At 40.2% G+C, this 16,499-nt stretch overlaps 1 protein-coding gene and 1 non-coding gene across 5 annotated transcripts in view; one reads left to right on the top strand and one right to left on the bottom strand.

Moving 5' to 3' along the window:
- Window positions 1–16,135, bottom strand: part of rrm1 (ribonucleotide reductase M1 polypeptide) — a 43,289-nt gene extending 27,154 nt beyond the window's left edge. The window contains exons 1-2 of one of the 4 annotated variants that reach the window (XM_060936249.1): window positions 16,082–16,135; window positions 9,291–9,761 (exon numbers count right to left, since the gene is read on the bottom strand). Coding sequence is in view for 2 of the 4 variants with exons in the window: in XM_060936246.1 (XP_060792229.1) it covers window positions 6,263–6,281 (19 nt within the window). In the remaining 2 variants the exon portion in view is untranslated. Of the gene's footprint in view, window positions 1–6,090; window positions 6,139–6,262; window positions 6,442–9,290; window positions 9,762–15,935; window positions 15,952–16,081 lie in introns of those variants that run through there. The other 3 variants (XM_060936248.1, XM_060936246.1, XM_060936247.1) reach the window with 3 other exon arrangements.
- On the top strand, window positions 7,106–7,177 carry trnad-guc (transfer RNA aspartic acid (anticodon GUC)). Its single transcript has one exon. It is a non-coding gene; the product is annotated as a tRNA-Asp (tRNA).
- Window positions 16,136–16,499: the final 364 nt, after the last annotated feature.

The following is a 16,499-nucleotide window of genomic DNA, read 5'->3' as shown; positions in this document are numbered from 1 at the left end:
CCTTCAGCAGAAAATGACGCTACAGCGGAGCGGAGTCAGGACAAAGAGGCACAGTCAGAGGGACTGTGAAATACGCGTGAGTCGCAATGTGTCTAACCTCGTATTCATTATTAAAAATATTATTTTACAGTATTATTACAGTATTATTATTTTAAAAGTATTAAAAACTGTCATAGTTATTTGCAAGAACGTTTTTTTTTTTTTTTTATTTCTTAAACAAATGCTTTACATTTGTATAATAGTTGTAAAAAAATAAAGTTGACTATTTCACGGATTTCGCCTATCGCGGGTCCTTTTTGGAACGTAACCCCCGCGATAAACGAGGGTTCACTGTATTTCAAAAATTCGGAGGGACAACTTGTTGATGACGGTGCTCCTGCATGTAGAGTGTGCAGAAAAAAGGTGTCAGCGAAAGGCAGCAATACATCAAATCTAATGACTCATCTGCGAGACCATCATCAGCATCTGTACAGCAAGTGCAAGGTAGGTTAACGTGTATGTTTTAGCTGAAATGCGCAAAGTAACTTTTGACGAGGGAAGAAGAAACATTATGCTTCTTCCATAACCAGTTTTGCTTTACCATGATGTTGAAAACGGCAGTTTTCATTAGAATGTATTTATATATATATATATATATATATATATATATATATATATATATATATATATATATATATTTTTTTTTTTACATTATATAATAAACACTGCACTTTTTAACCCATTGCTGCATGCTCCCTATTTCCACATACTGTACTTGCATCTCCAGGTCAGGATCCACTTGTCCACAGTCCAAACTTGAAAACCTGAACCACGCCCACTCAACCTGAGCCACGCCCACTCAAATAACCGTGATAATACTGTACACCGCGATAATTTTGGTCACAATAACCGTCATGTTAAATTTTTATACCGTGACACCCCTAATTGGTTGTTACAGAGCGATGGGCCAATCGGGTACCTCGTTTCATCTCAATGACGGAATTACTGAAAGTTGGAACGAACGCGGATTTTTGAGCGAAAAACCGGAAATTTTTTTTTTTTAATTTTGAGGTGAAAAAAGCGGAATTCCGCGAATTCGCGGAAAAATCACATCCCTGCAAGTCAAGTCATGAGTCAGACTCAGGGTTTCCCATACATAGACCATTGTGTGGCGCAGCGCCACACAATGGATTCCTATCGCCACACAATCAGACTCGCGATTTTGAAAAAAAAAAAAAAATCATTGCGCATCGTTCCGTTCATTCATAGTGCTCTTTCTTCTCGCGTGCGCACACACACACACAGAGAGAGAGACGTGTACACAGGCCTGCCGGTGCGCATATACCCGGACTGCAAGTAGTACTGTTAGGCTAATTAAAAATAACGCAGCCTTCCCGATTCGCCTTCCGACCCCTTATCTTAAAAGGTAGCCTACCTCGTGCTCGTGATGAGCTTCATCATAGCTTTCTTGGCTTACAGGAAACGGACATCCCTGACTCAGTCTATAAACCAATTCTGATGCATACAGTAGCAGCTTGATGCGAGGAACCGGCCTTATTGCATTATCCCGCTTCAGCAATAACTTCCCTTACAATAGGGCACTTGAGTTTTTTTTCAGGAAGCCACGCAGAATTAAATGTTCTGATAGAGCATGTAGGCTTTGCATCAATTAGGGTAATGCTTTTCATTATTGTTAGTTGCCTTGGTGTTACCTTAAATGGTTTCTTACATCTAATTATATTCTATTTTATTATTTTAGTATTGGCTGAGGTAAGTGTTGAGTTCAATATTTAAAATAAAAACCTCCAGCTTGTTTTTTGCAATTTATTCCTTGAATGTCAACTAAAGAATGATTGAAAGATAGCCAACAAAAAGGCAAAAAACTAAGGTCGAAACCAGAGATGCACCGATTGACCGGCTGCTGATCGGAATCGGCCAATTTTCACGTGATCGGCCATGACCGGCGACCGGCCGGTCAAAATTAAAATATGCCGATTTTCTGCCGATCGAAACTTGTGTATCACAGAGATGAAAGTGGAAATACTCGTAATTCGCAACTAAAAAAACTGAAGTTACAATGGCAGCTTGAACATGCTTTCTAGTGCGATTGTGTTGCGCTTGCGCAGAACAGTGTCAGTCCTGCGTGCTTAACGAGCTCTGGCGCGCGCGCCGTTAACAACAAAAAAATTCACTATATTTGAATATCCAAATATAGTGAATTTTTTTTTTGTGCCAGATATTGGATGTGAAAAGAAGAAAACGTTTGTGGTTGTGTGAATTTCCCATTACAGGAATTAATACGTTAGCCTATTACCAAACATCTAGTTAGATTTGTACAAAGAGAGAGAGAGAAAAAATGTCTGTTTGTTTTACAACCTTGGGTGCACTTGATTCCATTGGAAATTACTCTACAAATACACATTTGACAAAGATGATAGAATGGCTACGGTATAAGTATGACTGGAAATTATTTTTGTATTTTGATACTGAATGAAGAAATGGGTTGTTCCATAAGGCATAAGTTTTCAGATCTAAATAGGCTTATGAAAGTGTGTTCCATAGCAGTAGGCAAATAATATATGAGGGGGAAGTTGTTTTTGTGCCAGATATTGGACGGGAAAAGAAAAAATGTGTGAGAATTTCCTATTTCAGGAATTAATATGTTAATACTAAACATGAAGAAAGAATTTACAAAGAACAATGCCTTTTTGTTTGTTTTCAAGCTTTGAGGTGTTGAAAATTTATTACTGAAAATCTGGCAGAATGTTCTATTAAAGAAAAGATAAAAAGAATATAGTCTTTGTGTGTGCTGTGAAGTGGTTTGAAAAAATGAAATCGGAATCAGCCAAAATCGGTATCGGCAGGTCACACTCCATGGAAAATCGGAATTGGCCCAAAAAATTGCAATCGGTGCAAAATTACTCACCAAATTTGAAGTTAAAGTTTAGTTTTTACTAGTTTTTAGTAAAAACTAAACTTTAACTTCATTTTTGGTGAGTAATTTAAGTTTAGTTTTTACTAAAAACTAGTAAAAACTAAACTTTAACTTCAAATTTGGTGAGTAATTTTCATAAATTTAAAAAGACAGGTTTTCCACCAACATCAAGTCCAGCAAACTAATGGCCTGCCCTGTAATGTAAAGTTGGGTCTAGGAATGAAACCAGGCAGGGTTCTGGTAAAAATTGTTTTAGCTGTCTTCTCTTAAAGAACTTAAAAGAATTTAGATTGAACTGAATAATCTCAAATGCTTCTTGTAGCTTTAAAATAGTCCCAGCAGGTGACTCTGAAGAAAAATACTGTGTTTGAACACCGCCCGCTGTAAACACTTTGCATACACCCCAATGACCGACTCCACCGACCGCCACGACACCACCGCGCACGATTCCCTCATCGGCACAGTGGAGCACCATAAATTGCTACCTGGTCTGTGGGAAACACTGACTACGTTTACATGCACATCCAAATCGAGCTGCTGTCGGTAATCGAGCTGAAGGTCCCAGCAAGGTGCCAGAGAAATCCAATCCTACATGCACACAATGAAATCGAGCTATTGTGTGAGGTGCATTGTGCACCTGAGCCACAGGTGGCACTACACGCCCCATCGTGTTGGTACACTTCCGGCTGTCGTCATGAAGAAGAGCTATTCAAGAGTATAAACAAAGTTATCAGCAGTGTTGCCAGATACTGCTGACGTTTTCCAGCCCAAAACATGTTCAAATCCGCCAAAATGCACTTAAAACGGCCCAATCTGGCAACACTGGCAGTTCCGTGTTCACAAGTTCCGTGCTCAAGCTGTTAGGCTTGCTCTAACAGACTGTATGGCTACAAACTGTCCTGCGCAGACCACTGTTTTGTAAGACAACTTATTTTGCACAATTGTATATTTTTCTAAAGTCCATTTTTTGCTTACAAAAAAATATTTTTTTTGCTTACAAAAAATATTTTTCTAAAGTCCATTTTTTGCTTACAATTTAACTTATGTCTTAATAAACACACAAAAAGTTCAACTGTTTTTTTATTGACATTTTTCACATGTTGGACATCTATATACACACACACACACACACACACACAAATACAGTGACTTGTTTATGTACACAATTCACAGCTATGCAACAGCTGTACAGATGTATTTGGTGATACAGTAAGTGAGTTAAATTTTAACAGTGCAAACAATGCCACAAAAAGAAAAGATTCATGCCGCTGTCATGCCGACCGAGGCTGTTGTGTTTCCTGCTTGTGGTCTCGTCCCTCGTCACTTCCGGAAGGGGCAGTGCTGAAGTAAGTAGCTCAATAGGGTTTACATGCACTAAGTAGCTCGGCAGAAATCGCATAATCTAGGTCGTGTAGCTCGATTCCGAGAAATCAAGTTCGGTTCAATTTCAGCTGAATTAAGGTGTATACATGGCATTTTGAACTTCGATTTCAGTCGAGCAACGGCAGAAATTCGATTCTCTCTATGTGCATGTAAACGCACTGACTGAGACTCGAGTCCGAGTCCTGGACTCGAGTACTACGAGCCTGCTATGAACCCACAGACGAGTATTTTAACTCTAAGCCCAGTTTCCTGTAAAAGTTAAACAAAATGCAGCAATAAAATGTTTATCAAAGTGTCCATTATATTATCACTCTTAGTGTAATTTAATATTTTTAATGACTTGGACTCAAGGTTTAGTGACTCGACTACTAGGCCTGTCCCGATGACAAATTTTGCTGGACGATATATTGTCTCAGAAATTATTGCAATAAACGATATTATTGCTGACGTCTTTTCAAGACAAATGATCAACATGTCTCACTGCAATCTCAGATTTTGGGTTTGTTTAACTCAAACTGTTTGACGTGAGCAGGGCGGCCTGTGTGGAAATCTACTTTAACATCCTATTCTCCTGGGTTCTACACGAGATTCAAGTACACTGTGACTTGAGTAGAAAGATTAATGTTCATTGTAGAAGAGGCTGTTAAAATGAAGCCACGCATCTATGGTAGGGAGTGTTTTATTGCATGTTTTTGGACAGCCTGCTTTTTATTTTATAGTTCTGCACAGTTTCTTTGTATGATGATTGGTAGATCTAATCTCTCCAAGGATTGAACCTCATAACCAACTGCCAATCACTGACAAATCAAACATAAGCAAAGCAGTCAGGAATGACTTGGAGTTTGCAGTAGTGGAGTCATTGATAAATACTGTAAACAAACTACGATTCATTTCTGAAATTTGTTTTTAAGTCCGTCACTTCCTTCTTCAGCTAGAAGTTTAGCTGCTTGTTTTGCACAAAAATCTGACAAACAACTTATGTCTCGATTTTAGAACTTTGATGATCGTAGTTATGAGGACAAACAACACCCAAAAGTCAAGGAGCAAAAAAGGGTCTTTTAGGTATGTTGGGACAGTAAACTCAATAAACCGAGCTGTGTTTATTGTTAGTATTAGTTCATGTGGAGCTTCTGCCATACTGTGAATGACATGTATAGAAAAGGGGTTAAAAATAGTCAGAGCTTTTAAAATCCTACCTTACAGTGGTAGAGAAAACAGAAGAAAAGTGAATAACCTACATTTAATGTGCAAAAACTAGTAAAGTTCGGTGCAAGTTACTCAGAGGGTTAAATCACTTTGGCGCCAATATTGCTGACAACAAAGGAACAACATAGCATAGGTGGGGCAGAGTCAAGAAAAATCAGGTTTATTCCAGTATTACTCCAAATATTTTAGTCAGAAATATCAAACCAGTGTAGTCATTAAACAGTGCAGGAGCTGGTATTTTACACTCATGCACTAGTATGAAGATTTGTCTTTGTAAATTAGACCTGCGGTTTGCTGCTAGCTAACTCACCTTTCTCACCAGTTTACAGAATAATTAATGCTAACGAGGTAAACTATGATTTTATTTAAATTAAAAAAAGAGTATACAGCAATATAGAGTGGCTAATAATATAAGAAAAATTAAAACCCAGCTTGGAAAAATGGTGGCAAGGTAGCTAGCTAGCTAACAGACATTACTACAACAATCCTGTTATAGCTAGTAATAATAATAAATATTATAACAAAATCCTGTTGTCTGAAATTTAACCGACTGCAATATTTTGTTTTTACCATTGCTCATTGCTCACCTCGTTTAATCACGTGCATATTGATTGAGTGTAGCTAGCTTTTCTGCAAAAAAAATTATATATATATATATATATATATATATATATATATATATTGCAGAAAAGCTAGCTATACACTCATAATCCCTGACTAATGTAATAATTCAAGAAATAAAATAAAACCATTGCTCACCTCGTTTAATCACGTGCATATTGATTTTATGTATTAAAGCAAAATAAATATGTAAAAAACCTTATATTAATAAGATTTTTTATGTTTTTGTTTTTAATCAAACTGTTAACTTATACTCGGACCAGTTGATGTTAAGACCGCAAACCCAAACGGCTTAAAACGCGCCAGAAAAGAACCCGGGAATCTGAAGACTTCCGGGGTCATAGTTCACGTTTGTGGCGAACAATCTAAAAGTTTTTTTAATATTTATTATTATTATTATTATACATTTTTAAATGACCGTGGAGTGGGGTTGAGTATTTTATCATGTTATATTAATTATAACTGAATAATAATAATAATAATGTTGGGGTTCAAGAGCTCTTAAAACGTTCTTAAAGGGGGAAATAGTAGCAGTTTTCCCATTGACGAAAACGTAACAGCTAGCTAGCTAGCTAGCTTTAGCTTCGGTCACGTGTATCACTATGAGCCAATAATATCAGTTCTCCGACATCACCCAACATTTTCCTCAGAGGTGTTGTTTAAGATTTCAATATACCGGGTGGAGGAAAAAATAAAAATAAAAAACCCAACGTGTAATGGCTGTGAGGTCTTTGAGAGGAGACCACAGGCTGTTCTGTTTGAATGGAATCTTATGGAAGAAGTTGCTCAGTACTTTGAACAAACGAATATTTTGTTTCATAATAACAGAGATAAATAATGATGTCTGTGCTGATCTTTAACATCTTTACCCATAGACTAGCAAAGGATAACAGCACCTACTAAAACTTAAAAAAAAATTGTGTAACGAAACACGACAATACAAGGTGTTATGATGACCGGAATCCATGTAAACGCAAGCTCTCCTCGTTAGTATAGTGGTAAGTATCCCCGCCTGTCACGCGGGAGACCGGGGTTCGATTCCCCGACGGGGAGGTTAAGCATTTTGCGTGGTGTAATGGTTAGCATTGTCGCCTGACAGCAAGAAGGTTGTGGTTCGAGCCCAGCGAAAGTTTTAGATTAGATTCAACTTTATTGTCATTACTCAGTATAAATACAGAATAACGAAATGCAGTTAGCATCTAATCAGAAGTGCAAATAGCAGAAATGCAGTATAATGCCGCTTTTCCACTACAAACGCGGCTGAGCCGTGCCGTGCCGAGTCGAGCTGAGCGGGGCTGTTGGAGTTGCATTTCGACTACAACCGCGCTGAACCGTGCTGGCTGGAAGTGGGTGGACACATTGGGTGGAGTTAGCGAAAGTGGGTGGACGTCACGTGATGTCGTTAAGCAGCGCAAACAGTGACATCAGTGACAGTGGCGGAACAAGTCAGAGCCGGGCCGGGGGCGGGGCAAATGACCGGGCCCTTTATTAAAGCTTATCATAACATCATTTTAGGCTACAAAATGTCCGCAACTGCGGTGATTACCAATTTCAACACTACCGGGTGCAACTATGTTATTTAGTACATCAAGTCCTTCAAACGAACATGTAACTCAGAAACAAAAAACATTAGGATACTGTACATGGCTCATAATAAAACATCAATAGCCTATACTGCGCACATTATTTGAAGGGCATACGAATGAGCGCTCAGAGGTTGCAACGGTGACAGGAAGAGTCAGAAATAAAAGGAGGGCGGTGCAAACCTCACTGAATGCACTGTGTTTACCAATTTCAACACTACGGGGTGCAACTATGTTATTTTGTACATTAAGTCCTTCAAACGAACATGTAACTCAGAAACAAAAAAACATTAGGCGACATACTGTACATGGGTCATAATAAAACATCAATAGCCTACTGCGCGCATTATTTGAAGGGCATACGACGAGCCTTGCGCTCCGCGAACTCGTCCACGATGCTCTGTATGTCACTGATTCAGTGATCTTTTAAGCGGTAGTCTCACGACCCGGATAGTAAACAATAAACATGGAGGACATGGAGTCGTTAGTGTTGCTGGTCTTGGTGCTGTGGCTTGTTGTCACCGACAACGCCAACAGATACTGGCAAGAGCGTATAGATGAGGCGAGGCGCATAAGGCTTCAGAAATTCTCGTAATTCGTAATTATTCTTCTTCCGGGTTTGCGGTGTTTACAGATCCCAGCGCGCTTGCGGGGCGTGTGTGGGCATGTGAGGACACTCCTCCTCACCAATCAGTGCACAGGGGAGTGTCTGCTCACGCCCCCAACCTCACTCGGCACGGCTTGGCTCGCTTCAGCCCCACTCCAAAACGGTGCGAGTTTTAGGGGCTAAGCAGGGCTGAAACGAGCTGAGTCGTGCTGGTTTTTGGTAGTCGAAACGCGAGCCGTGTCGGGCTGAAGTGAGCTGAAGCGAGCTGAAAAAGGGTAGTGGAAAAGGGCCATAATACAAATAAATACAGTATGTGCAGATAAGCAATATGTATAGATGAATGCAGCTATGTACAGCTAGTGCAAATGAGACGGTTATAGTGAGTAGAGAATGTACAGATAAATAAATAGGATGTTCAATAGTTCTGTGCAGTATATGTACGGTAGTTAAGGGAGAAGTAACTACAGGTAGGGCTATAAAAAAGGGTGGTTATAATTATCCTTAAAGCTATATACAGTTGCTATGCAGATGTCTTGTGAATATAAAAGAATAAGAGTTGAATAGGCATACAGAATATACACATATACATCTGTGCAGTATATGTACAAAAGTTATGGGAGAAGTATGTACAGGTAGGGCTATAAAAAAGGGGTGGTTATAATTATCCTTAAGGCTATATACTGAAGAACTAACTTGCAATACAGATGTCTAGTGAATATACAAACAATAAAAGTTAAATAGGCATTCAGAATATACATACATACATACATACATACATACATACATACATACATACACCTATACATGCACACCTAAACTCAAGTGTGGATGTAAGCATATACATATATACACACATATGCAAGACTGGCTGTGTAAATAGATCCAACAGTAGAGAATATGTACAGCTATGGAACCAGATGTGCAGTTATCAAGTGCAACAAGAGCCAATACAGGTAGAAGGAGGGTGTGGGATCACCTGCTGGCAGAGTTCAGTAGGGTGACAGCTGTGGGGAAGAAGCTGTTCCTGTATCTGCTTGTTTTGGTCTGCAGACTCCTGAATCGCCTCCTGGACGGGAGGAGCTGAAAGAGTCTGTTGGCTGGGTGGGAAGAGTCTCTGAGGATGCTACGTGCCCGGCGCATGCATCTCTTCTTGTAGACTCCCTCAATGTCCGGAAGTGGAGCACCTATAATGCGTTGGGCAGTTTTCACCACCCTCTGGAGTGCTTTGCGGTCAGCAGCAGAGCAGTTTCCATACCACACTGTAACACAGTTAGTCAGGATACTCTCTACTGCGCAGCGGTAGAAGTTGCCCAGGATGACAGCAGACAGGCGGTTTCTCTTCAGTGTTCTTAGGAAGAAGAGACGCTGATGGGCCTTCTTGATGAGGTGGGAGGTGTTGGTAGACCAGGTCAGGTTCTCTGAGATGTGGGTCCCCAGGAATTTGAAGCTGGAGACAAACATGTGGATCAGTGTATATGTAGAACTATTTTATAAAGTCCAGTTATCTTTTGTTATGGTAAGGTCCAGAGTGGCCCCTAAACACTCTACATCAATCCCATGTGCAGCTCTAACAGGAGCTCAACTGTCAAAGTTACTTCATTCAGAGACAAGTTTGTGACCTGATAAGACATTTATCTGGTCTGACTCTACAGCTGTGCTCTCTTGGTTATAGTCTGAATCCCCAGAGGTGGACAGTACATTTACTTAAGTACACTTTTTGACTATCTGTACTTTACTTGAGTATTTTTTTTTTTTTTGGAAACTTGTGATTTTAACTGGGCGGCACGGTGGTGTAGTGGTTAGCGCTGTCGCCTCACAGCAAGAAGGTCCTGGGTTCGAGCCCCGGGGCCGGCGAGGGCCTTTCTGTGTGGAGTTTGCATGTTCTCCCCGTGTCCGCGTGGGTTTCCTCCGGGTGCTCCGGTTTCTCCCACAGTCCAAAGACATGCAGGTTAGGTTAACTGTGACTCTAATGCCGCTTTTCCACTACAAACGCGGCTGAGTCGGGCCGAGCCGTGCCGTGCTGAGCGGGGCTGTTGGAGTTGCATTTCGACTACAACCGCGCTGAACCGTGCTGGCTGGAAGTGGGTGGACACATTGGGTGGAGTTAGCGAAAGTGGGTGGACGTCAGGTGATGTCGTTAAGCAGCGCAAACAGTGACATCAGTGATCTTTTAAGCGGTAGTCTCACGACCCGAATAGTAAACAATAAACATGGAGGACATGGAGTCGTTAGTGTTGCTGGTCTTGGTGCTGTGGCTTGTTGTCACCGACAACGTGGACAGATACTGGCAAGAGCGTATAGATGAGGCGAGGCGCATAAGGCTTCAGAAATTCTCGTAATTCGTAATTCTTCTCCTTCCGGGTTTGCGGTGTTTACAGATCCCAGCGCGCTCGCGGGGCGTGTGTGGGCATGTGAGGACACTCCTCCTCACCAATCAGTGCACAGGGGAGTGTCTGCTCACGCCCCCAACCTCACTCGGCTCGGTTTGGCTCGCTTCAGCCCTACTCCAAAACGGTGCGAGTTTTAGGGGCTAAGCAGGGCTGAAGCGAGCTGAATCGTGCTGGTTTTTGGTAATCGAAACGCGAGCCGTGTCGGGCTGAAGTGAGCTGAAGCGAGCTGAAGCGAGCTGAAAAAGGGTAGTGGAAAAGGGCCATTAATTGACCGTAGGTGTGAGTGTGAATGGTTGTCTGTGTCTATGTGTCAGCCCTGTGATGACCTGGCGACTTGTCCAGGGTGTACCCCGCCTTTCGCCCGTAGTCAGCTGGGATAGGCTCCAGCTTGCCTGCGACCCTGTAGAAGGATAAAGCGGCTAGAGATAATGAGATGAGATGATTTTAACTTCACTACATTTGAAAGGCAAATATCGTACTTTTTACTCCACTACATTTCTATCAAGGTCCTCGTTGCTCGTTACTACGAAGCAGCTTAGAAACTGGATGCTTTTTTCTTTTCCTTTCTAAAACGTGATTGGTTTTTTCGCAGGTGACACTGAAACAGACGATCAGTAATCACAAGAGTCACGTCACGTCCATAGACTGTATAAAATCAACTTCAATCATTTCTTTAACATGATTAGTTGATGGCAGAATGGAAGATGGCGATTCTTCTGGAGAATGCACACGTACTCATGGCCAATGAACCTACAGTTAGGTCCATATATATTTGGACACTGACACAAAGTTTGGTTTTTTTTACCTGTTTACTGAAACATATTCAGGTTATAGTTTTATAATGGACATGGAGATAAAGTCCAGACTTTCAGCTTTCATTTGAGGGTATCCACATTAAAATTGGATGAAGGGTTTAGGAGTTTCAGCTCCTTAACATGCGCCACCGTTTTTAAAGGGACCAAAAGTAATTGGACAATTGACTCAAAGGCTATTTCATGGGCAGGTGTGGGCAATTCCTTCGTTATGTCATTCTCAATTAAGCAGATAAAAGGCCTGGAGTTGATTTGAGGTGTGGTGCTTGCATTTGGAAGATTTTGCTGTGAAGAAAACATGTGGTCAAAGGAGCTCTCCATGCAGGTGAAACAAGCCATCCTTAAGCCTTCAACCTTTATATGCTCCCACTTGGGCAAATTATCAAGAACAATTCAATTTTATATCACTGCTATGCAGATGATACCCAAATTTATCTTGCTCTATCACCTAATGATTATGCCCCCCTTGAATGTCTCTACCAGTATATCGATCAAATCAACAACTGGATGTCACAAAATTTTCTTCAGCTGAACACAGATAAAACAGAAGTAATTCTATTTGGAAAAAAAGATGAAAGACTCAGGATTACCACTATTCTTGACACAAAGGGGATTAAAACAAAAGAAATGGTTAAAAATCTTGGTGTTTTCATTGACAGCGAGCTAAACTTTGAGAGGCATATGAAAGCAATCACTAAAACGGCATTTTATCACCTAAAAAACATTTCCAAACTAAGAGGACTTATGTCAAAAAATGATCTGGAAAAACTTATACATGCCTTCATCTCTAGTAGGGTTGATTACTGCAATGGCCTTTTCACAGGCCTGCCAAAAAAAACCGTCAAATGACTTCAGCTGGTTCAAAATGCAGCGGCGAGGGTTCTCACACGAACAAAAAGAACAGAGCACATTACTCCAATTCTAAGGTCCCTTCACTGGCTTCCAGTAAGCTACAGAACTGACTTTAAAGCATTGCTGCTGGTGTACAAATCTCTAAATGGTACAGGGCCCAATTACCTCTCTGATATGTTGCAGCCGCCTAACCCAATCAGATCTACCAGATCGCAGCAGAAAAATTTACTGGTAAAACCTGTTGTTAAAACAAAGTGTGGTGAAGCAGCTTTTAGCTACTATGCAGTAAAGCTATGGAACCAACTGCCAGAGGACATCAAAAATGCTCCTGCTGTTGGCAGCTTCAAATCTAGGTTAAAGACCAAGCTGTTTTCAGATGCTTTCTGCTAAATTATTAATATTGCCATCTCTACATGTTTTAAACTCTTTACTTTTACAGTCTCTCCATGTTTTAAATTTTACTTAACTTTTATTCTATTTTATTCTGCTGTTTTTTTTAAATTGAACTTTTATCTCATTTTATTATTTTATTTCTACTATTGTTTAATTATTAATTTTCTTCCCCATTTATTTTATGTAATTTTATTTTCTATTGTTTACTGTTTTGCTTTTACTTCTGTAAAGCACATTGAACTGCCACTGTGTATGAAATGTGCTATATAAATAAACTTAACTTGCCTTGCCTTGCCTAAGCTGCGAAAACAGAAAAAACCCATCCGAGAAATTGCTACAATATTAGGAGTGGCAAAATCTACAGTTTGGTACATCCTGAGAAAGAAAGAAAGCACTGGTGAACTCATCAATGCAAAAAGACCTGGACACCCACAGAAGACAACAGTGGTGGATGATCGCAGAATAATTTGCATGGTGAAGAGAAACCCCTTCACAACAGCCAACCAAGTGAACAACACTCTCCAGGAGGTAGGCCTATCAATATCCAAATCTACCATAAAGAGAAGACTTTATGAAAGTAAATACAGAGGGTTCACTGCACGGTGCAAGCCACTCATAAGCCTCAAGAATAAAAAGGCTAGATTGGACTTTGCTAAAAAACATCTAAAAAAGTCAGCACAGTTCTGGAAGAACATTCTTTGGACAGATGAAACCAAGATCAACCTCTACCAGAATGATGGAAAGAAAAAAGTATGGCAAAGGCGTGGTACAGCTCATGATCCAAAGCATACCACATCATCTGTAAAACACAGCAGAGACAGTGTGATGGCTTGGGCATGCATGGCTGCCAGTGGCACTGGGTCACTAGTGTTTATTGATGATGTGACATAGGACAGAAGCAGCCGGATGAATTCTGAGGTATTCAGAGACATACTGTGTGCTCAAATCCAGCCAAATGCAGCCAAACTGATTGGTCGGAGTTTCATAATACAGATGGACAATGACCCAAAACATAAAGCCAAAGCAACCCAGGAGTTTATAAAAGCAAAGAAGTGGAATATTCTTGAATGGCCAAGTCAGTCACCTGATCTCAACCCAATTGAGCATGCATTTCACTTGTTAAAGACTAAACTTCAGACAGAAAGGCCCATAAACAAACAGCAACTGAAAATCGCTGCAGTAAAGGCCTGGCACATCATTAAAAAGGAGGAAACACAGCGTCTGGTGATGTCCATGAGTTCAAGACTTCAGGCAGTCATTGCCAACAAAGGGTTTTCAACCAAGTATTAGAAATGAACATTTTATTTACAATTATTTAATTTGTCCAATTACTTTTGAGCCCCTGAAATGAAGGGATTGTGTTTAAAAAATGCTTTAGTTCCTCACATTTTTATGCAATCATTTTGTTCAACCCACTAAATTAAAGCTGAAAGTCTGAACTTCAACTGCATCTGAATTGTTTTGTTCAGAATTCATTGTGGTTATGTACAGAACCAAAATTAGAAAAATGTTGTCTCTGTCCAAATATTTATGGACCAAACTGTATGTTTTAATTTTGTCAAAGGATTAATGATTTGTTTCATTTAAAATGTTTGCTTTGTTTGCCAAAAACGAACCACATCACGGCCTACAAAAACTCGACGTAAACATTTTATTCCAAGTGAAAGTATGCAGTGAAGTTGTCTGTGCTTTTAGAACTAGCAATAACGTTGCAATAGCTATGTAGTCTGGTTCGTCAAATGACTTTCTATGGATTTGCCCACCAAGTTGCCGTAGCCTTGCCCATGGCTAACATTAACACTTAGCTAGTTAACTTGGACACTATTAGTTAGCATGTAAAATGGTGTTACACTAACATGAATATCGTTAACTTATCTGAAGTGCTTTCAGAAATGTTTTAGCATAATCTTGCCAAATAAACAATGTAGAAATCTTTCTTTTCTAGTAGTGTTAGCTACCCAATATGATTTCAAGTTTGAAAAGCATTTGCTAGCATGTCAGGTGGCGCTTCACTGACTAGCTAGCTTAACATTAAACCACCATGATGGTACAGCATGCGCTCATTTTGTAAATCCAGTCGGTTGCTTCAGAGGCATTAGGTTTTGTAAGCGTTGTGGCAATAATACAACAATGCACTGACAGAAAACGTACTTTAACTTAAGTAAAATTTTGACTGGACAACTTTCACTTGTATCGGAGTAACATTTGACCAGTGGGATCTGTACTTTGACTTAAGTAATGAAGTCGGGTACTTTGTCCACCTCTGTGAATCCCATAGATAGAAAATGGTTGTGGCCAGCCACATCACAGAGATTACTGAATGCACACAACTATCATCTTGGAGGTATTTGATTCTCAGAATAATCCAGCTCATGACATGACAAGGGAAATGAGAGCGAGGGATTTGGTTGCGTGACAAAATTGGTATCAAGGTCTTTCTTTCCTTTACTTATCAAGTGATCATTGGCCAACAACCACATTTAATGGAAAATCAGACAACTCTAAGGTAAGAAAACCCATATTCTGTTGCAATATTCAAATCAGCAATATTAATGTTCTTCCTAGTATTACTCAGTTACATATACATCTTTACAAGGTGATTTAAGTGACTCTTCTCAGCAATGAACTGACTTGTTCCAGTGTCAGTTGATACATCTTCAACAGGCACAGAAATAATCTTTTTCAGACAAATTCCAGTTCCTGAAACATGGTCAGCCCATTTCTAAGCAGTGTCATCACAAAGATTTGTCACCTGAATTTGACAGAAAATCAGGTTTAACCTGTGTTGGGGGTAGCCTTGTAAAGCAGCCACCTTAGATTTAGACACTCGACATCCTGTTTTGTTAGATCCCACGAATCAGATCACCAAACTCCTTATCAAGCATTATAATGAAAAGCTTTTCCCTCCAGGACCAAATCCAGGTCTGAAAATCCACAGGCATTATTGAATTTTGAAGGGCAGCAAGCTATAAAACACCAACAGTACTGTTTTGAATGCAGAAAAATGAGGTTAAGCCCCAAACCTCCTAGAATGTCAGATTTGATAAAATCTCATCTAATACATTTTAAACCACCTTTCTGGTCAACCAGAATGGATTACTTCTGTCCCTTCATTGTAAAAGTATGTTGTTAAACTATAAAGAGATGGGGTATCATATTAAATGCTGAACAAACCATTGTGTTCATCTGGATGTATTCCATAATCTTGATAATGATAGTTTCCTCATATCTTTAAGACTTGATCATGTTCACCATAGACAATTCCACCCCACTATTCTTTTAAGTTCGTTTCTTAAGACACGTATTTTTTAGTATGTTACCTCGCTTGTTGACAGTTTCGGCGAACACTTCCGCCTTCTTCAAAACAGTCACCAGATGTCGAGTGGTGACGTGCCTTATCAGCTGATGTTACTCTATGGAGGCGTGAACGTCCCGCCCAGTTTGACAGGTAGTCCACGCCTCCTGCTGTCAGGTCGCTGCCCCAGGACTGCGCTCCAGGTGTGTGACAGCGCGTACGCTCCCTCATCCCGGTTCATCGTCCTCTGCGCCCGCTTACGTATCTCCACTGCCTCCAAAATCCAACGCTGGTATCTATTCTCTTCAGCGCGAATGACTCTGGCCTCTTCCCAATTCATTATATGATTTTGTCGTTTGCAGTGGTCTGAAATGGCTGATTTTAAGTTTTCTTGGCTTGCTTTTTCTTTTTCGGATCTTGTGAGTCTTTTTGTTGTTTCTTTT

Source organism: Neoarius graeffei, chromosome 12 (assembly GCF_027579695.1).
Source record: "Neoarius graeffei isolate fNeoGra1 chromosome 12, fNeoGra1.pri, whole genome shotgun sequence".
Taxonomy (NCBI): Eukaryota; Metazoa; Chordata; class Actinopteri; order Siluriformes; family Ariidae; genus Neoarius; species Neoarius graeffei.
Note: the sequence above shows the minus strand (reverse complement) of the source record. Positions and strands in the feature narration are given on the sequence as shown.